The sequence below is a fragment of the Trichoderma gamsii genome (assembly GCF_001481775.2).
Source record: "Trichoderma gamsii strain T6085 chromosome Unknown Scaffold_9.2, whole genome shotgun sequence".
Classification (NCBI taxonomy): Eukaryota; Fungi; Ascomycota; class Sordariomycetes; order Hypocreales; family Hypocreaceae; genus Trichoderma; species Trichoderma gamsii.
In genome coordinates, this window is record NW_020171346.1 from 574,005 (window position 1) to 596,881 (window position 22,877).

Genomic DNA, 22,877 nt, shown 5'->3' on the forward strand with positions numbered 1-22,877 from the left:
CCATGTCATTATTTTCCAATAGATACCCTCCCACCAAAAGAATAGACCATTCTGAATAGAAACTGCACCTGCAAATATACTTGTTGCTAAGAATAGGAGAACCTCAGATGAGTTGGAGTTGGGATGGGCGCTAACTTGGCTCGGATGGCCCCGCGGCCATGTGCCTTTTCGGCCGGATATCGCAGCCGTGCTGTTTCACATCCACTTCACATGTCAGGCTGTTGCGAGTAGAAGAGTCTAAGGCACATGTGAAGATATAAAGGTGGCAGTGCTAGTAAAGAGCGGTACTAGCGGATCGCGGGATCGCTAAAGTGACGTCGTGAGCCGAGAGTGTGGAGAAGGCAGATCACCACAGATTTGGTAACGCCTTTATATCCCATCTCTGGGCAACTTCATCCTTCACCTCTTATCTTCATACACTAATACTGTTCATTATATCGAACTGTATCTAGAGCTATCTTATTAGGTTTTCTTTTCCTCTCGCTTCCTGCCACCAGCATCATGAGCGGCTTCAAAAAGATGCTTCACAGCCTCACAGGCAAGAACTCCAACCCCCAACCTCAGCCACAAGACAGCCCCAAAGACAAAAAGCGCTCGCTCCACTCACCCAACGGCATCGACAACACGCAACCCGAAGGCGAAAATCCCATTGGCAACTTCACAACCGAGTATCTAGGCGAGCAAAAGTCCAGCAACTCCGCCAGCCGCCGAGATCTCGGCTTCGCAGGACACATCCAGGGCAAATGGTACGCCGTCTATGGCGACACGCTCTGGTGCAGCCCCGGCGTGACGGATCCGGACCAAGAGCCAGACCCGGGAGGTTTTCACGGCATGGTGCGCAATGCGGTGTCGGCGCTGACGGACGATCCGCTGGTAGTGCACGATTTGCATCTGAATGATGATGAGCCGGTGCCGCATCAGAAGCAGTTTACGCCGTTTAGGGAGGAGTGGGGGGAGACGAATCAGTTTGGGTTTGGGGGGACGAGTATCTGTGAGGTTGATTATGAGAAGGCTGTTGGAGCTGTCTATTTCCTTGTGGTAGGTTCTGCTTACATTGATGCTCTCTATTCACTAGGCTCTCTTGAGAAGGGTTAGACGAACACCTACGCCCACAGCCACTTACACCACGTTTATTCAACTTACACTCACTTACACATACAAACAGAACGATCACGAAAACTATCGCTCAGCTGGTATCGCCCGAGTCGAGGTTATTGAAGGCGTGCCTACTATCACCCAGCGTCTTGGCGACCGCGGTTGGTGGTGGGACTGTTCAAAGGTCGCCAAATACGGCGACATTGCCGCCTATCGTGATGTTAATAGCGAGTACATCTACATCTGGGGCCATCCGCCCAACTGGATCACTGAGTGGCCGCATACAGAGTACATCTACCAGGCACGAGTCAAGGCAGCAGATGCTTTCAACCTGGATGCTTACGAGTACTGGTGGGGGAGAGAAAAAGGATGGCGATGGGAAGTGTTGGCAGAGCACAATTCTGAGACGGCGGTGATGTGGGGAGCTGGACAGGGCCAGGTTGTTTACAGCGAATATTTCAAATGCTATATATACGTCCATCTAAGTAAGTCTGCCAGAAGGAAACTGGATCTGAACAAAAAGACTGACTTTGAGCATTAGATGGCCCCAAAGTGGCCTTGAGAACTGCCCCGAAGCCAGAAGGTCCCTGGAGTCAAGACAAAGAAGTATATGAGGCGACGCCGATTGATGGAGGCTTTGTATATGCGGGAGTTGCGTATCCGCATCTGGATGAAACAGGCAAGACGTTGACGATTGCGTATACGAACAATAATCATACGCAGGTCATAAGGGTGACATTTGAGTAAAGTTCTTCTTGCACTTGCGCCTATTTTCATGATACATGTCAGGTATAGTATAGATTGAGAGGGTTTACATAGGTGTGAAGAGAGTTCATAGGACTCAGAGCTTACATATGTAGCAACTTAAATATGTATTTCAAGCTTTAATTCACCTTAGATTTATCACCTGAAGGGACTTCATCATATTTGGTCACTAGTTTTACCGCATCTACATAATGGAGCTGTACAAGTTTCGAGTAATCAACATCAATGGCGAGATTTAAACTCCATATTTCATCAATTGGATCCCTTCCGACACTTTTCCGCTGCAAGAGAGGAGCGCCATGAACGACTGACAGAGCGGTTTAGCCGAGGTAGCCGACGATGAGTAAACACCGGCTCTGGGACAATCACATGAATTGAACTAAAAGTCAATGCAGCAACTATGACTTGAGGTGGTGATATTTCAAGATTACAGTAACGACTGATGTTGTTGTTCTTGTTGTTGACGCTGTTGTTACTTGCAAATGCAGCTCTTCCAGGCCTCTTGAATACTTTGCCCTACCACGTTGCTCCCCGCAAATCCCCAATCAATCAGCGGCAACCCCCACAAACGGCAAACGCAGCATCGACTTATTTCCACTTTTGGCACTATCTTAGCTCGCTAAAAAGCGCCCCGTAAGCAGTCAATTTTAGTGTCAAGTCAACTAAATGCGAGCGAGTTCGACGGCAAATCGGTTGGCGGGGCTACCTCGGCTCGGGCAGATTCTGGGGATATCTACGGGGGTTGTCTCTGAAAAGACCCTCTCAAGATTCTTTAACTACTATTTATCTACCTACACAATTCTACGTCTTATCTCGTGTCTAGGCGTTATTAAGGGATTCCCCAAAATAGCCAAATCCGATTGACTACTTTCCCTTCTCTTATTCCTCCATTCTCTCCCCTCTGTTGGATCTACAACCCTTCATAATCAGAGAGCAGCCCCTAGTTTCAAGGCAGTTTAGAACAGACACAATGAGCACCGAAGTCCAGATCCCTGCGTCTCTAGAGCAGGAGAGCACCATCAAGAGACTCGATGACAAGACGTTTGAGGCGAATCTGTCTCCTAGCTTCTGCATAGGCGCAGGTATGTTACACAATATTCTCATAAACCCGTATACACCAGACATGTGCCATAAGAAACAAGCCTGAGATTGAGACTCACTAACACCATTCTTCTCCCAGTCCCCAATGGCGGTTATGTTGCCACAATCTTCTTGCGTGCAGCAAGAGAATATCTCACTCCCAGGAACCAGCCCGACACCATCGCCGCCCACTGGGAGTTCCTCAGCCGCACCGTCTCCGGCCGCGCCATTCTCGTTGTCGAGGAGGTCAAGCCAGGCCGCTCCATGACAGTAATTCATGTCTCACTCTACCAGACCGGTCTCCTCCCTCAAGCACCATGGATTTCATCCGGCACAGCAAACGGCCGCGCAAAGTCAGAAAAGGTCGTCGTTGCGTATTTGACAAACAGAAGCATCGCAGCCGAGAGCGGCATCAGCCTCAACACTGGCTGGTCTCTGCAGCCGAAGCTGCCTGCCGTGAAGGACTTTTCAAAACTACTCACGAATGAGGACCCAGAATGGCCGCCTCTGGATCTGGTCATCCAGCGCAGAGTCACTGCTGTGAAGCAGCTCAACATCTACCACAACCGCGAAGCCCTAGAAAAGAGCGGCAAAACTTCTCTCATTGACATGTGGGTTTGCGCCAAGAACGGCGAGTCCTTCAAAGATCCAGCTCTAGGCTTTCTGGTCGACATCACGGCGTCTTTTGTGATTGAAGTGCACCGGCCTCGTACGGAGAACGAGCCTCCAGTCGCAGGGGGCGAATTAACGCACAAGGTTGCCTTTTGGTATCCCACGCTGGTCATGAATCTTGATGTGAAGAAGAAGTTGCCGGAGGAGGGCGAGAAGTGGCTCCTAATACGGTGTTTGTCGAAGAAGACGTTCAATGGCAGATCCGATATTGAGATAATTATATGCGATAGAGCGGGTGATATTGTTGCGCTATCACATCACGTTGCTATGATTGTAAATTTTGAAAAGAATATTGCGAATAGGGCTGTTGTTAAGAGCAAGGTTTAAAGGATCCTTGGTCATGTCTAATTTTTACTTCTTTTTTCTTCTTCTCGGCAGTGGTTGATTTAGAGAGAGGCGGGCACACATCATGCTACACGAAACGATCTACATGCGTTACAATGATACAGTAAATATATCACTCAGGAAACCATATTTTTTTTCCTACGTAGTCATCAAGCGTTGCGGTATTCTGCGTCACACTCGGTAACTGGAATGAAGGGTCATGTAGAAGAAATCTTTGTTATCCCCAAGCTCACTATTGTATAAGGCGTGGATCGCCGATCATACATACAAACAGGCAGGACATAAACAACCAAATGTAAGATGGTTTCTTTCTTTCAAATACAAATAGATCCTGTCCGTTCTGCTTCACCGAGCTTGTCGATGGTCCCATGTCTCAAGTCTTCCCCTGCGAGGTTGTTGATTGCATTGGTTAGGCGCTCAGCTGTGTGCTCTATCAAAGCACAAGATTTTGCCTAGTCTTCTTTCAGTTGGTCTCTATGGAAGACATTTGGTCATTGTTGGCTTCGGCTGCCATGACATGCTCGCGAAGCTCATAGACCTCTTCCAGGATCTTATTTCCCATCTCAACGATGGACGCTTTGAGGCGGGCTTCCAGTCTCTTAAGATCACGTTGCATTAGAAGTTGATTATTGACGGACGAAGACTGGCCCAGAGGAGAGGGGATATTTGACTGATCGCGATTGGTGCTGAGGTACTCTGTAGAGTTAGAGTTGGGGAGAGAAGAATCAGATGGGGCGGTATATGGCGTCTGCACTTCTCTACTGGTTTCGCTATAGGGTCGATTTGGGTCTCGGTGGTAAGTGCGATACTCGTCCTCAAGGTCAAGAGTTTCAACGGATTCGAATATGTCGATCGCAAAATAGTCGATGATGGATGTGAATTCCTCGCCGAATAACGATTTCAGGAACACATATCTCCCCCAAGTCGGTGTGACATGTAACTCGTTGAAGAGAATGTGATTTTCTGGAGAGTCAATCTCCTTTCCGCCCTCATCATGCCTAAAGAAATAGCTATTTTCAATGAAACTCTTGTAATCCCACTGCTCTTCAGTACTCATATTTGTCGCCTGTCGCCAGTATCCCTCGAGTACTCTGAGGGCAAGAGCAAATCCCGGTTGCGTCGTTGAAGGTATGTCTCGAAGCTCGATACTAACAGGTGGAATACCTGGATTTGGGCAAGGATTGATGCGTGTGCATGCCATGGTCGTAGCCGGCGGGAGCATAAACATACATCCAAGAGGCAGGGGGCTTTGAGATTTGGTTGATGATTAGCCAAGGTATGCAGATGAGGGTAAATTTTTGAGTTTGAGATGGAGTAAAAAAGATAGGGAAATAATGGAAACATCAAGATTTTAGTAAATATCGCGGCACAGAACTCATAAGGCCATACGTTAGTTACTTGCGTTGTGAGTTGGTGGTGAATAACGATTCTCACAACAGCCTTGGCTGTGTAGTCAACTTTAAGGAAGTGAAAGGGGCAGAATGGATACAACCACTGGGACTATCATGAATTCCAGAGATTGTTCCAAATACAAGGAAATATTGGTACGTGAAACTTCACCGTGTGCGTTAAAATGAATCGTCTACAGAGTTAAGGCTCCCGCATGCGTGTTGTAAGAATCAGTTTTAGCATGTTATACAATGGCATAGGCAATTGAATTGGCTTATTGGATAACATTTACCTATTAATTATACGCTCAGTGCCTGGTGAATAAGTTCAATCCTCCTTAACTTCAATGGAAAAGTGGCATCTGGTGACTATATTCACTCAGCCAAAGTTAATAATGACACTTATCGGGAACTGGCAGCACACCACACGAAATCAACTCACGCAGATTTCTCTAAATTACACGCCATATCTTGTTTTCATTTCTTCCAGCTTTTTCTTCTTACTCTCTTTCACAAATTGATCTCAAAACTCAGCCCGCGCCACTATCGGGATACCTTTTTTGACCATCAGCCACCACCAAACGCTCTATTTTGTTTTGTTACGCCCTGTGTTACCGCCATCGGTTATGGCACCAAGCAACCCCTGTACCAATCCGAATATCCCACCCATCCACATCGAGCTTTCTCACATCCCTTGCAACGAGTCACACGCGCAGTATGTCAACGGTGTTTTAGTTGTCAAGGCATACTGGCGACAGGCAACAAATATGACCCTTGAGGACCAAGTCGAGTACAAGACCCTTATTGAGCAACAGCGCTTCGAAAAGCAGGGGCCTTCGATGCTGTTTTCTGCTCCAAGCGACCACAGCGTCTACAAGTCGTGTCAAGCCTCACCAACATGGGCCAAGTATGTTTTCATCCGAGCGCTCGGCGTTGGCACCCCGGCTCTTGACAGCCAAGTGGAAGGCATCTTCGGGTCGCTTAACATCAGTGACTTTGAGCAGTGTTATCGCGCTTACAATCCGGAACCGGCCAGAGTACTGAAGCGCAGGGCAGAAAGCCAACTCCTGCAGCGGTCCAACGATTTCAGCCAGTGGGATATCTTTCCCGCTGCGGTTCAAACATTGCCTGATGAAGGTGATCTTCGGGAACTTGAAGACCGCTTGAAGGAATACATGGATGACCACCTCAACCGGATTCAAAAAATCATTTTGCCATTTGCAATGAAGCAGAAAGAAGGATTAGAACGGGTGACTCGGCAGATGTTCACAGTCATCGATAAGATGAATCAACTGGAGAAAGAGCAGACAGAGTGCTTTGATGCTATAGAGACGAAAATCGACTGTCTAAACGCTCGCCCGGTTGACATGGGGGAAATTTAACAACGCTAAGAGCACTATAATATCCCAGTGTAATTACCATTCAGGAACTGAGATGATCTCATATTTGGTCGCGTAGCTCCTGGTCATAGCAGTTTACTACATTTTCAGCATTTATCGACATAGACGATAGTGGGCCTAGACAATAACATACAGAGCATCTTTATTCTACATAAGGTAGTTACCGATTTGGTCGCTTGCTGTGAAATTGAGTGATAAGTAGCCACTCGATCTAAGCGTATAGATTTCTCATTCAGGTCAACCAGTAAATGATACATTAATCATGCGGCCCCTACCATTACGAAAGCTTTGAAGAAACACAAGGAATACACGAATTGTACTACACAGGTAAAGTATAAAAAGTTTTTACACGAATGTTACTCTCTGGAACTTCGCCCTGATCATTAGAACTATCGCGTACAAAACTAAGGCTCCCATATACTCTCGATAAACCACAGCTTGCCGCTCGTCTTCCAAGCGCCCTGCCAGCGAAAGCGCTTGTCAGCCTGCTCGAAAAGGCTCTTCCAGTCATTCATCTCCCGCTCCCGAGAATTACACACCGCCTTCATCAGCACATCCATTGTTCGAATGCTCTTTTCTTCCAATCGTGACACCACACCTGGGTCAGGGAGCACGATATCGTTGATGATAACGCGAGCTCCCGGCTTTAAGCCAGGTATCAGCGCGCGGAGGATATTGATTGCATATTTATCGGAGAATGCGTGGAAAATGTGTCGAAAGAGATATGCGTCACCAGTCTCTGTCTGAGGCTGGAAGAAGTCGTGCGTCGTGAGGGATATCTGGTTGGCGAGATGCTTAGGGATCTTATCGGCCATTTCGGGTGTTCGCATGCCCTCTAAATCTTGTACGACAAATGATAACGATGGAAAGGCTTCTGCGAGAGCGATTGCTACGAATCCTTCATTGCCACCCATCTAAAAATTTTAAATTAGCTGGTGGTGATGAAACGAGAGACATATTGCGTATAACTTACATCAACAACAGTTCCTTTGCCCAATTTAGCCCAAGGGTATCCCGACACGGTATGTGATACATCATATCCCTCTCGCTGGCCATGAGACTGCAGCATCAAGTCATATCGTCTTGCCCGAGCCTCATCCGCCTGTAGATGATCAAAGAAGCTTTCTTTGTGATTGAACGCGATATTCACGCCCTGTAACGTTTATTAGTTAGTGTCCATCATAGAATATTGCTGGACTCGTACTTGCCGTTTCGTTGGTTTCCTGAGATCCAGGCCAGGCCTTCATGGCGGCGACAGTTTGAGATATAGGAGCCAAGAGATCCATTGTATAAAATGCCGTCCAGCTGGCCAAGGACTCGTCCTCTAGCAGCAGCAAAGATGCCCGGTTATGAGCGACCGAACCGATCTTTGGCTCTTGGAATATGTTGTTGGCAATTGCAAGGCGCATCAAGCGTCGTAGATCCGATGGTAATATCGTGGTGCCAGTCAAATCATGTACCTTGATTGCTAGCTCTTCATAGGAGATAGAGCCCGTCAATGGCACAGCCTCTGCAATTTTGAACTCGCATATTGCCTGTAAAGGTATGTAGCTGATGGACTGGATAATCCATACAGTTAGCATATTCAGGATTTCACGAGGCCTATGACTAGCGAATAAAAGATTAAAGCTCACTTCCCAAGCCATGTTCTTCAAAGTCTCTCGAGGACCCAGAACGAGGTCGTGCAGTTCTTTCGTCAGTGCCACAAGTTCTTGTCTGGTCCTCACGGCTTCGACTTCTGTAAGAGGAAAGTCAGAAAGGCCGTTTGCCTTGTAAGAAGGAGCATCGAGGCCCTTTGATCGTAAGGCGTCAGTTAGATATCGCGTCTTTTCTTCAATGTCTTTTGATAGCGTCGTCATTCGGTCAACGGATGACTCTGTAGCCGGCTTTGTCAACGAGCCGCCCATTGTGTCTAAAGTATGTGAATACTTCTTAACTCTAGATGGGCAAAGAGAGGGTTTCACAACGAAGTCCAGAACAGAGAGAAGAAAAGTATACAGTAAACAAGATCAGGCTGTATTAGACTACTTATAAGAGTCAAGACTGACCAGCCACCTTCTGCCGTCCATGAGACAGTCCAACACGTCTCTCTCCGATGTAGTTATATCACATCACATACTCAAAACGGGCGGTTCCTTCTGTATCACTCTGCATATTTCACATTTCCTGGTACACGGAAAGCCGCATTATTGGCTCTTCTTGAAGCTGGCGGAGCTCGTATCCAGTTCAAGAGGAGAGAGCCTTCTGCATCCAGCTTGTCACCGCATATATTGGTGTTGGACGCAATCACAGTGGAGCCCATTATTAGCTACCGCTAGCGGAGAGTGCGTGGCCGGGAAGGCTGGGGCAACAATAGACGAAAGCTTGTGGTGCTTGTCCGTGATATCTAGCCTGGGCAGACCAACAATTCGTTACTGATGTCAAAACAAGGGTGTTGCAGTGCAGAGAGAGCGACATCCAAAGCTATCCAAAAGCAGTAGTCGCTAAAGATGAGCTCGTCTTCGTTGTGTCTTTTCACTCATTTTCCTTCCGTGTGGGCACATCGCCCCCGTTTTCGTACCCGCAAGGGCGAGGGAGGATTTGTTGTTGGTCAGATCACTTTTCCATGCACACAGGCTGGCAGCTTCCAGAGAGTTTGGGACGGAGCAATACTCCTAATTTTCGTTTCTACGATGGCCAATCAGTATAAGTCCACAGCGTGAAATACCTAGTTCTACCGCATAGCCACTTATCTCACTCCTGTGGATGATGAAACAAGGGGACTTGTACATGACAATCACCATGTAAATGTTGTTTGTACTTTCAGATCAACATGATCCAAGGTACTAGTCGTTTATCTCCGCTACTCCACACGTAGTGTCTGTTGGTAAGCTAGCTGGTCACATCTCATTTACCTGGGATTGAGACATTTTCCCTACCTAGTAGGCACGGTGGACGGCCTGCGATTCTCTGGCGGCTGGACCACCGGGCCGCTTTCCGAACCGAGCTGCTTAGCATGATTCAGCTACGGGCCATGAATAGAGAAGCCTTTCGCTTGATCCTACCTCATGCCGGCCGGTAGACTACCTATAAGGCTCGTACGATCAGAAACTGAATCGATAAACAGCGACGCTTGATTGACAAGCTCCAGGGTATACTCAGCGGTGGATGAGTGGTACGCACAGAAGGATCCGGCATTCTGTGAGTATTGTACTGAGATTAGCTAGCCATTAATTGGCAAGTTATTGAATATACGAGCCTCACAGGATACTTAATACCTGATACCTCGCGTCATGGTGGTACAAAGGCTTGCGCGAGACAAGACAAGCGGTGAGGATGGACTGGCTGTCGGTTCCAGACTATCGGGTGTGACGAAGTCTAAACCGAGCACCTATGCTGTTGGCTGGTGTGGAAGCACGCATTCGTTCATTCATTCCTTGAGGATCAGCGGCAATCACCGAAGCAGCGGCATGACGAGCCATGTGATGCAGTTCGTGATCGAGATCCTGCGGCCGCAAGAGTCGAGACATGGCTTTGTATCTGGCGTTGTTGGTCGAGCTGCCTATGCGGTTTGCAGATGTGTCCAATCGAAAGGATTCCAACGCTACTTTTCGAAGATTATGACTGTGTCTACAAATAGCCGTCAAACACTGGGATGCAATGCTTTGCTGAAATTGATCGTCCTTGGATATCGTGTTTCCGTAGCTCAACCCAAGTACAGATGTGTGGTTGATGTCTGAGGCACTACATATACCGGCGTATACATGAGGCTATAGCGGAGTGCGGAGCACTGCAACGCACATCAGGGCTTGCCTCTCCGTCAACCTCCACTAGCGTTGGCGGTGAGGCGAGCATCTACAGGCGTCCGTCGATACTTGTAAGTACAGACACGCCTAGCATCACCCACTGTCTTGGCATCGAGATCATTCCACGCCTTCCTTGCCTTCTAGGAGAAAGAAACACCACGTTTCTCTGCAATCAAGGCATTTTCTTGCTTCAATTTCTATCTCACTCGCTTCAACTCAAGTTCGCTTCTCAGAGCTCTTGTCAAATCATCCTCGCCACATATTCTCATGTTGAGCCTAGCCGAACAACCAGACTGCGGGTCAGCCCCTCCAACCCCGGCCTCGCCCCAAAGGCCATGCTGTGTCCGTCCACGGCGGATTCTCGATTATCTGAGCTGCACTAGCAATTGGCGGCCTATGGACACAAACTGCCATGGCTGTGGCTTTTTGGAGGCTGGGCCAATGGCGCCGGCCAAGTCGCGCCGCACCGTCCCGCGCGCCTCATCTCCTCAGGCCGACTTTCGACAGGCAGCCCGTCGGAGAGCCCTGAGTCGACCGCAGCAGAGGCAGCAGAGGAAGCAGACTTGAGGCAAAGCATGGAGTGTCCTGCCAATCAGTCTCTGCCACAATTCGCCCTCGATACCACCTTTACGGCCTAACTCAGGCAGCTGGCGGCAACGCATTCTCGGCTCCATTGAGCCGCATGTACTCGGTACGGCACTCCAGCCGATAGGAGGCGACTTTCTTTCGCACAAGGCAGCATTCGACAAAGGATAGGTCATCTCACGGCTCTCACTGAGCGCGCAGAGCCTCCTTCATTCCCAGAGCAAGGCCGAACTGGTCTCGACCTAGCCAGAGTGATAGAGGGTTGCTGCATATCGACCGATCTGATTTTGCTACGTCTCACTCGCCTCGCGAGAGGCTTGGGGACTGGTCGCAACCCTGACCGGTGGCCATATATACAAGCATTTGTTTGAACGCATTTTGATCCTTTTCCTCTTATCTTTCATCTTTTTGCCGTCTAGTCACAGTCCAAGATGAATAACTCCAGCAGCGACAGCAATAACAACAACAATGGCGGCAACAACAACTCCGACTTCGTTGTGGCTGCCGTGGCTTTGGTAGTGTCTGTCGTGGCACTGCTGGCCACGTTTATGCAAGTGCTCCAACAGTACTATGCGTCCGCTCAGGGCTATTCCCTTTGCAATGAAAAGGTCATGGGCGGCTGGGCCAAGACCAAGACGAGACGGTTTCGGTTTGATGAGCTGCGATTTGAGGTTCAGTTCGATGTGCCCGTCATTTTCGTGTCGCCGCCGACAAATAAGCATGGGCCCGTTGTAGATGCTGACATCTACTATCTGGATGGCAGCGAAAAGTCCCAGAAAGACACAAACACAACTGCAAAGTTGGATCTGCGCAAAGCATACCATGATAGGTCCAGAAAAGAACAAATCCACACCTCTGACAATGAGATAGCCGCCTGGTATGTGCTGCTCTTTGCTGCCCAGCGCATGGAGGTTGAATCGAGAGAATGGCAAGAAGATGAATACAAGGATTTCGGGCCTCCGAGTGATCTTTTCCCACCCAAGCCTCCAGCACTAGCGACCCATCACACTCTAACAGTTGCTGTCCAGCGGAAACGCAAGAGCTGGGATACTATGCCCATTTCCGTCAATAAGCCCTATGCCACCACTACCATGTGTCACTTGATAGAGATGATGGCGGCCATTGGCGTATACTGGAAGGAGTTTGATCGCAAGCGTGATCGTTACTGGGGTGAAGGCAACGGGTTCATGATCCTGGGCGAAAGGCTTAGTGACCCCGGGCTCATGTTCTCGTTCCAAGTCAATGGCCAATGCACCTTTAAGCGAAATCGTGTCGTCCCCGTTGACGAGATCAAGGAACTGTGCTTCGGCTATGTTCCCACCGTTTATCGAGAGAAGGATGATCAGCGGCGATTGAAACCTCCAAGCGATGAGCAGCAAAATCTCACCACCCTCTTGATGGGCAACTCGCGAGAAATTTCCGAGACTTTGACTGCCATCGGTTGCAACAACAACACTACTAGAATCTTTTTGGAAGAAGGGAGAAGGACATCCCACCTCTTCCCCAGTAAGTTACTCTTTGATCTTTGACTTGACTTGATCCGCATCGACAAAATGGGCTTGGAGCCGTATCACTCTTGAGACTGACACACCCCATCAGTATCGTTTGAGATTCTCGGCATGCTAAGTCGCATATTCCATATCGAGAACAGCAACTTTACTTTCCTGCCCAACCCAACACCGCACAGCTGGGACAAGAGATCCGTTTCCCTGCCCAAGATGCTAGACGCCTTTTTCTCAAAGACACAGCCCGGAGGCGGAGAACATAATTCTTCAATCATCACGCGGTATAGGAGACATATTACCAAAATACTAAACTACCAGGCCGAAGAAAAGGCTCTTGATCGATTGCTCATCTTAAAATCACTCCACGCCGCTTTGGACGACACTGATGAAGTTCTCACGGCGAGAACAAAAATGCAGAGGCATAACGGCCACGATACTGAAGGCGATTCGGAGAAGTCGCGCGATCAGCATACACTGCACGATCAACCGTCTGACGCAGAGGCACACAATAGCCGGCGGGAGCTCGTTCAAGATGTTTTGAGACATCATATCCAGGAATTACTCCGATTGCTCAATCAACAAGAAGATGTGAATGCGGATGAAAAGTCTTATCGGACGAGCGGACGAGCGCTTTCACCAAGGCCTCGGATAAAGGCGCCTATTCGTCCATTTGACGACATGGACGAAGCGGGGCCTGATGATCGACAGAAAATTCTCATGGACGTATATTTTGACCAGATTCGCCCTATCGTGAAGCTGAATGCTATGAACGCGGCTACAAATCGACGAAGCAGCATTGTCAGGTCGCCGCTCTCCGTCAACTCTCGCCCCCAGAGCCTCGCGCGTGAGTCGATTTTCAAGAACAGGGAGCGGTCGCCTTCAACACGAGGCAACCATGTAGAGTTCGCCGACGGAAAGCCAAAGATTTCTGTGTCAATCGAAGAAGCGCCCGAAATAATTTTCGAAGGCTCACTAGCAGACTTGGAGGTCTCGCATGACGACATCTGGTGCACACTCGTTTTCCGCATGATTTGCTGGCTGATGCTGCATAATTTCAACAAGAAAGACGTCCAGCTACCCAAGAGTGAGCTGCTGGGAAGTCGAATGCCTGTTTACATCTCATGATAGAGCAAGCTTTTTTGTTTTTGTCCACATAACGTCATCTTGACAGCATATAATCTACTTGAGCAGGCATAGCCAACTGAGTTTGGACTTTTTTTCCCTTCATTTTCCTGTAATTCATTTTTTTACTTTTAGCGGCCGCTTGGAGGAGAAATATAGGGCTCCATTGGGAGATTGCATATTCATTGGGTATAGAAACTGTTGCATCTTTATAGACACCTGGATTCAATCGTCAACACTGCAGTAGAGCCGGTCCTTTGGCATTTGCGTATATAGCTTGGTTACGGTCCTTGAATGAATAGAAGACCTTTTTCATCTAGTAGCTATTGTCAGCCACGAGTTTGCTCAACAAGATGTCATATGCGAGTTGATCAGTGCCCGCACGTCATTACAAATGCGCAGTCTTACTGTTCCTAGCCCGAATACGCTTTACGCCTCATAACCTTTGTGCCTTGAGTCGTCCCGGGGTAGCCTATAAGCCTTGCCTGACTAAGTCATAGATCGAAGGTTCTGGTCTCGGGAGCTGCCTATTGGCTTACTGTCGACGGAGGGTTCGGGACGCCGCATTTGGTACAATTGAAGATGCTCCGTCAAATGCCACTTACTCATGTTCCTATGCAAGGTCTCTACTTGGCGGTATACGTAAAACTGGGGGTTTTTGGGTAAGCAAAAGCGGCACAGAGTCTTAGCCGAACATGGTTTGATTATTGTAGCATTTTTAATTCTTCGGTTGGCGCATGTTGCGCTGGCAGAAGCTGATGTGGCGTAATTGGATATCCCGGTCTCGACCAGTGAAAGGATTATTCGGTCTATGGACGGCTGGCAGGTCATGCTTTGGACATTTCTACATGTCAGAATACGGAATAATACTGGGAATGGATAGCGTATTTGGGCATGTACTACTGGATATATGTTTCGATAATAATTACGACAATGGATTAATTCTTCGTTCAAAAGGGTTCATCTACGCCCGTTGTAAAAGTTGTGGAGAGCGCACAAAGACAAGCATTTTGCCGCCCGCGACGGTGCGACGAGCCGGGCTACAAGTCAGGTAAAGCCCAAGGGGAATGAAAAAGGGAACTAAAAGAGACGGCGGAATAGACGCAACTCATTCGTGCTCCATCAGTGCCTCCTCTTTCTGCTTAGCTGCAGATGTGCAGGGCCATGTGTCTCTTTTTGATGGAAGCATTCATACCCTGCACTCTTTACAAGGTAACATGTCAGATGGGGGGGATTTATATTTGAGATTGCTCACAAATGCTTCAAATGTGATATTGCTTGTCTCGAAGTGATAGGCTTGTTGATAATCTATTGCCAAAGGATTTAATCCATTTAGTTATTAAGCATTTGAGTGCTCAGCGGTTTCATTGGTCTCTCGCGCTGTATGCATCTCATAACGTGCGCATCCGCCCACTTTAGAGACGCAGATACCGCCCATGCAGATGTCGTGCAGTAGTAACGGGGAAAAAAAAAAACAACTGAAAGAGGGGAAAAGCACATGATTATGCACGAACGGCAAGGGAAATAGGCGATGCAGGCAAGTAGTATCAATTACAATTACTCGTAAACTACGATTTTTGGGCCGTTGGGCTGAGATTGAGATATCCTATTCCAGCAAATGGAGCGTCTTCCGGCCGGCTTGCCGCTCTGCTAGTCTAGCGTTGTTGGTGATTGAGATGTGATGGACGCGGAGATTGATTGCAATGGAGGGAGGACTTTTGTTGCAGGGCCTTTGCCGGGAGGAATCCATGAGATGCTGGACCGGCAGCCGAGAAATGGCTCTCGGTTCCGGCGGAGTCAAGAATTGGGCATGAAGGGAATTGTCAGATCTGTTGAACGATGTCTGGATACCTTGGTGTAAAGATATGCTATTGGAATCAATACACACCGAAGAGAGTAAAGGATGCAAATAGAGTAATAGGCAGCCTTGTCGACTTTGGCTTGTAATTGAACCCAATCACACCTCAAGCACGCAACCACGGCCACTAAAAGATACAGCCGAGCCCGGGCGAGATCGACAGCCCGCAAGCACAGACAGAGCTGTAAGTCCCACCGTCTTCTGTAAACTTGTTTGAAGATTCGGCTTCCAAGCTGAATTTCCACAATTTCATGTCCATGTTTATTTTTCGCCTTGGCAGTCATTTTACCCGTCGCGGCCGAGGCTAGCAGAAACGCTTCGATGTCATCCATCTGGGCGGTCCGGGGTACGTACCCATTACCGACGCCCTAGCGCTGCTAGCGGTGGCCGGTACCGAATACAACGTCAGCTGAAGGCCAGCAGGCTCCAGTTCTTTGTTTGTGCCCGCTAGCGAGCCAAGGCAGCCGCTGGACGCAAGTATGGAGTACCTCTGCTAGTGGCGATTGAACCAAAATTCTCAGTTACCGCCGAAGAAAAAAATCAAAACTGCAGGTGCCCCCTTAACAGCCGCTAAACCCCTCTGTATCTGTGCCCAACGCCTCCATCGAACGGCAACTGCCAACCTGTTACAAGGCTTGGCGCTAGCAATTTAGCACTTGCAGCAGGCGCTGCCTTATCTAATATCGCCCGCCACAAAAGGGGACGCAGCCCGGATTCTCACGGCCACCGGCCACGCCGTTATCCCGCCCTTCGTTTCCGCAGAACAACAAGAAGAAAAGCGTGTGCTGTTATCATCTCTCGACTCTCTATTTGTATTTGCCGCGTTATTTCCCTTGTCCAGCAATCACCGAAGGCTTTTGCACTCTCGTCTGCGTGTCTTGTCTTGTCGTTTCGGTCTTTTCACGCGTGGTCCAAAGTGCAGCAAAGCCACGCTTGGCTCACGCGCACTAACCGCAAAAACCCTCCTTGGTCGACACAAACTCTTACGACATACATCGCCTTGATTGAACATCTTCCTCCACAGTCCTCGATAGCCGGATTTCCCACAAACTCGTCTGTACGGCAGAGAAGCGCAAGAACGACAGAGACCCAAGCGGCATCTCGCAGAGCAGCAGCCCGCGGCCGTCTTGGACGTCTTCCTGGAAACCAGCCGCCAGGGCGTTTCCAACCAGGACGCCATGACGCCCTCGCCATCCTCGCAGCAGGGCCTCGAGCCGCGGCGGCCCAGGAGCGGCCACACGCAGACGGTCTCCGTTAACATCGCCGAGAGCACGCCGCCCAACGGCAACCGCCGGTTCCAACTCCACGTCAGCGAGTGTGTCGAGACCAAGACCGTCACCACCACAACTCGCTTGACCAGGAAGTTCCCCCAGGTCTTCGTCCGCGACCCCGCCCCCCTAGAGACTCTCGACACCAAGGAGTATCCCTTGGCCACGAAGCCGACGCCTCCTGAGCTGGCCGACTTTTCATACAGTTTTGACGCTGAAGAGGAGGATTTCGATGCAGAAATGATGGATGATGTCGATGACCACGACGAGAGCCAACTGGTGAGTGGGAGGCGAACACAATGAGTGTCCGTATACTTGTCTATTTTGCTAACCATTTTTTTCTCATTTTGCGATAATAGACAAAGAGAAGCCAGAGCAGTGGGATTGCCCCGCCGCTGATCAAACAGGAGTCAATATCCGGCGAAATACAGACGCCAGACGCCTTGAGCCGCATGCCGTCAGTCTCACCATCCGAGCCTTACTCTCGCCGAAGCAATCGGTTAGCTGCCGCAGAGTCCCCGACAGCCACTGCAACGAGATCTTCACAGCGTCTAGCACGTTCGTCAGCCTTGCATGCCGTGTCCAACAGGCTGCGCCGGTCTGTCATACAAGGAAGTAGCGGAAGTGGCGCTGGAAGTGGCAGCGGCAGCGGCAGTAGCAATCTACGTCACGATGCCAGCGATAGAGTGACAAGAAATACCTCGATTGGTATTCTTGCAACGCCTGATATCACGGAGACGGCCGGATCATTACCGAGCCGGTCATTGCAGCGCCGGGCTATACATCCCGAATACTCCCCAAATTCCCAAGACGTCATTCGCGGTCGTTCCAAGTCTCCTCCCTATGAGGCGTCCAGTCCCGCCGGGAGTGATGCCCACACTTTCAGCAGCACCGTCGCCACGCCACCGATTACCGATGCAGACCCGGAATCCTTTGCAGATGACACCGACGAGTCCCTGGAGCCGTCACTGCGACCGCAGCACCGGCCCGCAATCGATGTCGTTGCTGCCCAGGATGCCAGTCTTCCTAGTCCGAGATTATCCCCAACCTTGGCCGCTGCCCAGCTGCACTCTGCCGACCCTGACGAGACCGCCCAGTCTTTCAAGACGGAACAGTCGGGCACGTGGATGGGAGAGAGTCAATTAACAGAAGATGGAGGATTTACCGACTTGGTGCCTTTTGAACGTTCCTCCCATGGCAAGCGAGCCATGGTACCCTACGACCAGCACCAACCCGTCACGTTGGATCCGCAAATGCTGCTGGAGGCGTTTGACTCGATGAAGACGGAGATGAAGACATTTATGATGTACCAATTCCTCCGCCGGTGTCCTCGACCGACGCTCCGCATTGTGGCCGATGCTGTGAATCCCGCACTCAAGTGTGACTTTTTGCAGCAACTGCCCCTCGAGCTAAGCTACAATATTCTCTTCTACCTCGACCTTCGCGACCTCACCCGTGCCGCCCAGGTATCGAAACACTGGCGTAATATTGTTGACCAAAACGAGACTGGCTGGAAAGAATTGTTCGATAGAGATGGCTTCACCCTCCCCCCTGGAGAACTCAGCAAGGCTATTATCCAGGGCTGGGGATGGCAGGACCCGGTTGGCATCGATGGCTACGAGCAGGACTTGAGCATGCAAAGCCGGCTAACGTCGTCGGAAAAAGAGCTTACCCAGGCTCTGAAGCAAGAGGCGGCACCAAAAGTGAGGACTTCAAAGCGCAAGCGTGGTCTTAATGCCTACAGTAGCTCGGAGCGTTCCAAGAGGCGAGCCAGCACTCAGGAGGTGGCTGCCAACCGAGACGGAAAAGCTCAAAGCGAGGCCAAGCAGCACAAGTCGGCCGGACCCCTTTCAGCCGCCGCCGCTGCCATGCAAGCCGTTCCCGACCCTCAGCTGGGCCTGCCCAGCCTACGACAGCTCCATCTTTTCAAATCCCTTTATCGCCGCCATTACATGATCCGCCACAGCTGGACCAACGGTGAGACGAAGCCGAGCCACGTAGCGTTTGCAGCTCATCCTCGACACGTTATTACCTGTCTCCAGTTCGACGATGACAAGATTATCACTGGCAGCGATGATACTCTCATCCACATCTACGACACCAAGACTGGCAAGCTCCGCAGGAAGCTCGAGGGCCATGAAGGTGGCGTCTGGGCTCTCCAGTACGAGGGCAACATTCTAGTCTCTGGTTCAACGGACAGATCGGTGCGAGTTTGGGACATTGAGCGCGGCCTATGCCAGCAGGTATTTTACGGACATACTAGCACAGTTCGCTGCCTGCAAATCCTCATGCCCACGGCGACTGGCATGGCCAAGGACGGCACTCCCGTCATGCAGCCCGAGAAGCCGTTGATCATCACAGGTTCAAGAGATAGCCAACTGCGTGTCTGGCGTCTCCCCGAGGTTGGATCACGCCGATACATCCAGACCGGCCCGCCGGCCCAGGAATCCGACTGTCCTTACTTCATCCGCGTCCTGACCGGCCACACCCACTCGGTTCGTGCCATTTCGGCTCACGGCGATATTCTGGTCAGCGGATCCTACGACAGCACCGTCCGAGTCTGGCGCATTAGCACCGGAGATGCCTTGCATGTGCTCCACGGACATTCTCAAAAGGTCTATTCGGTGGTGCTCGACCATGAGCGTAATCGGTGCATATCAGGCTCGATGGACTCTCTGGTCAAGATTTGGGATCTTGCCACGGGAGCGTGTCTCTACACGCTGGAAGGCCACAGCTTGCTGGTTGGCCTGCTGGACCTACGTGACGACCGCCTTGTCTCGGCAGCTGCAGATTCGACGCTCCGTATCTGGGATCCTCAAACCGGAAAATGCCGAAACACCCTGATGGCGCACACGGGTGCTATTACTTGCTTTCAGCACGACGGGCGAAAAGTCATTAGCGGCAGCGAAAAGACTGTCAAGATGTGGGATGTCCGGACGGGAGAGTGCGTGCAGGATCTCCTGACAGACCTTAGTGGGGTTTGGCAGGTCAAGTTTGATGGAAGGCGATGCGTTGCAGCCGTCCAGAGAGACAACTTGACTTATGTGGAGGTGAGACCCTTTTCCTGCTTACTATTCAATTGCTTGAGAATCAAGACAAATGGACTAACCTATCTATCCTTTAGATCCTCGACTTTGGCGCTGTCCGAGATGGACATCCTCAACAAGAGCTCGGACGACGTATTCTCCTCAACGAACCGGAAGTTCGTGCCATGATTGAAGAAGAAGCTTAGGCGTCCATGGATGACACTATATTTTTTTTTTCTATTCCTTGAAAAATCAAGAGAAAAGCATTGCGAAACACGAACACGAATGAAACAGAAAATGCAAATAAATATATACACACACAGAGACATATATATCTCAGGCATTCAGTATGGAAATGGAAACTCGCAGCATCTGAAGGGCGATACGACTCTGCCCTCGGCGTTCTGTTATTATATAAGTATATACGCGCTGTCCAAGCCCTTTGTCGGTATTACGGAATTCAGGAAGGATGTGAGGCATGGCGTTTTAGGCTTTTAATTTATTATTATCGTTGCTCTACTCGTTTCGGACTTTTTCTTTTCGAAACTTATGTCTGGTTGCTTTCAATGAGCGATTGGGGTGCTTCGCGCATGAAGAGGGCTCAAAGCATTTACCGGGGTCAGCCCGGGGATGTGAAGATGGAGATGGGAAGATTGCCCGGGTTTAATGGGGGGACGAGGCATGTATTTTTTTTTAACCTGCCCGTGTGAAAAGGCAATGATGCTGCTGTGCATAGCGAATGAAGCTTTAGTCCATCTGTCCCTTTTTTTTTAGATGGATGTGAATGCGGCGATGATAACCAAAGTTTGCTTTTCCGAGGCGACTAAGCCGTATCGCAGCGACGATCGCAGGTCCATGTACTCGCCCGGGCTACCCTTTTTGGACTCTGAAACACCAGCCCTGTGCATGTTTGTTGTCTGTTGGTCCTGGCCTCTCCTCTTTCCATGCACTCCGCCTTTTGTGCCGGTTGGAACTGCTAACGCTGCTGCACAGTCTCGGGTGACCAAAAGAGGGGCCAGGCTTGATTTGATTTGATTTGCTGGGAGTTGTGTTTTCTTCAAGTGTCTGTAGATGATGCACTGGACTGGAGTTTGCATTGGATGGTGCTGCTGCTGCAGGGTGTTGTATCAAGCACTTTAGCCACTGCCTACTTAACCTATGAAGCTTCTCGTTTTCTTTAGACGAGGAAGCGAAATGCATGTGGCCCTATGGAGAGTCATGCTAACCCGCAGGACTACTAGCAGGACTAGCAGCAGTATCCGTACTAGAGCCTATGATGATGATGCATTTGCATTTGCATTTGCAGTTTGCATTGCATATGATGCCCGTTTATGGGGCGCTGCTGTTGAGTGTATGTACACGCTGGCAGTGCCCCAGTTTAATTGATAGGATGGCATGGCTACCACTTGTCACGCCAGCGAAGGCACTTAACTGGAGGGTGGGTTTTTTGTTGGTTTTTGGTTTTGTGAAGACTAGCAGGCATCATGAATGGCACAGAATTGGAGAAGGGAGCCTTTGGAAGGAAGACGATGGCGAGTGTGCTGTAGGTACCTAACTGTTGGCAAACGCTTGTAGTTGTACAAGAGTACAAAGGGACGGAAACGAGACTGGACCGAAAGTTGAATTCATGCAATGGCGCCTGATTGCGGGAGCGAATCGGGGGGCTTGGGGCGGAGCCTCCGGGCGGCTGACGGAGTGCAGTTAGAGTTGCTGCTGGACTGGTGCTGTGCAGGGAGCAAGAGCAGATGGAAGCGAGAGAGGTTGATTGATTTGACTCGGATGATTTGGTTTGATTCCATCTTCTTGAAATGGTGTCCCTTGCTGCCTTTGCATTGCAGAGCACATGCCCCCGGACGAGCTCTGGGGGACCGTAGATTTCGTTCTGTTAGGCGGTTGCATTCTTTTTCTCCCCCTTGTTTGGTGCAAAGGTTTACATGTGCCGTTCCCCTTGGCGCCCCTGGTCTGCGCCGATTAAAGCCAATCCGTGGGGTGTATGTGACTCAAAAAAACTCCAAGTCACCCCAGCATGGGCAGAGAGAGGCGCGAAAGGAAACCAGCGCCTACTGTAGCTCATGTACTGACTGGGGGCAGCGCTGCTAGTTCCCCCGTCTCACGTTTCCCTTGTGCTGGGACTGCATTTCAGCGTCATCATTCACTGCGCGAGGGCTGCGTGGGGAAGCGGGAGCAGAGCAGAGAGGCGTAATCGGAGGGGGGTCCCCTACTAGAGTAGTAGTGTAGAGAGCTCCGTTTGTTTGGTTTGTTGTTTACTTGCGATAGGTTGTGCTGCGGATGGCGCCAGCTGGGATGGACTGACTGGATCTTGGGCATCATTGGATTTGGATTCTTATTTTGGTCGTTTGACGATTCCGCGTGAACCGGGGAGTGGACAGCTGTCTGTCCCTTTTTTTTCCATCTTCTTTCTTTTCTTTTTGGAATTGAACTACTTCTTAAACGCCAGCCTCCCCGATATTGAATGATTGCTAGTTTCGGGTTCTTACTACATGCAACTGGTAGCTGTACTCGCATCAACTAACAGCAACTCAACGCAATAACGGCATAAAGACGACCAGCTAGCAGCATTGACGTCCACCAAAGCGAGATTAAAAGAAAAAAAAAAAAAACAGCAAGCGAAAGAAGAACAGCATCATAGATTGCATCACAACACCCCTCCCAGCTCACAGAATTTTTTTTTCTTCTTCCTTTCCTTCCACGGCCGTTCTCCTGAGCTACGCGCGTTGGACTAAGGACTGGCGGGGCGGCCGTTCAGGGATTCGCAGCCCGGGAGATCTTCACCGACATTGAGGACTGGAGTCTTTTTGCCCATTGAGCGGCAGGGAAGACTGATAGTGTTAGTGGGGGGGGCATTATTTTGGGAAGAAAGCGGTGATATCTAGGCTGGGCCCTGCTGCTGCTGCTGCTTCTTTTGTTGTTCTTTTTTTCTTCTCTCAGACATTGAGATCATTGAAGTCAAAAGCGAGTACTA

General features: G+C 49.9%; 7 protein-coding genes across 7 annotated transcripts; 5 read left to right on the forward strand and 2 right to left on the reverse strand.

The window, feature by feature from the left end:
* Positions 1-501: 501 nt before the first annotated feature.
* TGAM01_v203468 (hypothetical protein) lies at positions 502-1,842 on the forward strand (the record flags this gene model as incomplete). Its single annotated transcript, XM_018801208.1, has 3 exons — positions 502-1,038; positions 1,166-1,580; positions 1,637-1,842. The coding sequence occupies 3 exons, from the start codon at positions 502-504 to the stop codon at positions 1,840-1,842; spliced, it is 1,158 nt and encodes a 385-aa protein (XP_018665479.1).
* A 988-nt stretch (positions 1,843-2,830) lies between these two features.
* Positions 2,831-3,939, forward strand: TGAM01_v203469 (hypothetical protein; the record flags this gene model as incomplete). The annotated part of the gene is made up of 2 exons (XM_018801207.1): positions 2,831-2,942; positions 3,041-3,939. 2 exons carry the CDS (start codon positions 2,831-2,833, stop codon positions 3,937-3,939), a joined length of 1,011 nt encoding a protein of 336 aa, XP_018665478.1.
* A 481-nt stretch (positions 3,940-4,420) lies between these two features.
* TGAM01_v203470 (hypothetical protein) lies at positions 4,421-5,158 on the reverse strand (the record flags this gene model as incomplete). Its single annotated transcript, XM_018801206.1, has 1 exon — positions 4,421-5,158. The coding sequence occupies one exon, from the start codon at positions 5,156-5,158 to the stop codon at positions 4,421-4,423; it is 738 nt and encodes a 245-aa protein (XP_018665477.1).
* Positions 5,159-5,971: 813 nt separating this feature from the next.
* TGAM01_v203471 (hypothetical protein) lies at positions 5,972-6,727 on the forward strand (the record flags this gene model as incomplete). Its single annotated transcript, XM_018801205.1, has 1 exon — positions 5,972-6,727. One exon carries the CDS (start codon positions 5,972-5,974, stop codon positions 6,725-6,727), a length of 756 nt encoding a protein of 251 aa, XP_018665476.1.
* A 422-nt stretch (positions 6,728-7,149) lies between these two features.
* On the reverse strand, positions 7,150-8,652 carry TGAM01_v203472 (O-methyltransferase; the record flags this gene model as incomplete). Its single annotated transcript, XM_018801204.1, has 4 exons — positions 7,150-7,659; positions 7,719-7,870; positions 7,950-8,280; positions 8,380-8,652. The coding sequence occupies 4 exons, from the start codon at positions 8,650-8,652 to the stop codon at positions 7,150-7,152; spliced, it is 1,266 nt and encodes a 421-aa protein (XP_018665475.1).
* Positions 8,653-11,546: 2,894 nt separating this feature from the next.
* On the forward strand, positions 11,547-13,745 carry TGAM01_v203473 (hypothetical protein; the record flags this gene model as incomplete). The annotated part of the gene is made up of 2 exons (XM_018801203.1): positions 11,547-12,621; positions 12,715-13,745. 2 exons carry the CDS (start codon positions 11,547-11,549, stop codon positions 13,743-13,745), a joined length of 2,106 nt encoding a protein of 701 aa, XP_018665474.1.
* Positions 13,746-16,778: 3,033 nt separating this feature from the next.
* On the forward strand, positions 16,779-20,100 carry TGAM01_v203474 (F-box and WD-40 domain-containing protein CDC4; the record flags this gene model as incomplete). The annotated part of the gene is made up of 3 exons (XM_018801202.2): positions 16,779-17,147; positions 17,228-19,918; positions 19,993-20,100. The coding sequence occupies 3 exons, from the start codon at positions 16,779-16,781 to the stop codon at positions 20,098-20,100; spliced, it is 3,168 nt and encodes a 1,055-aa protein (XP_018665473.2).
* Positions 20,101-22,877: the final 2,777 nt, after the last annotated feature.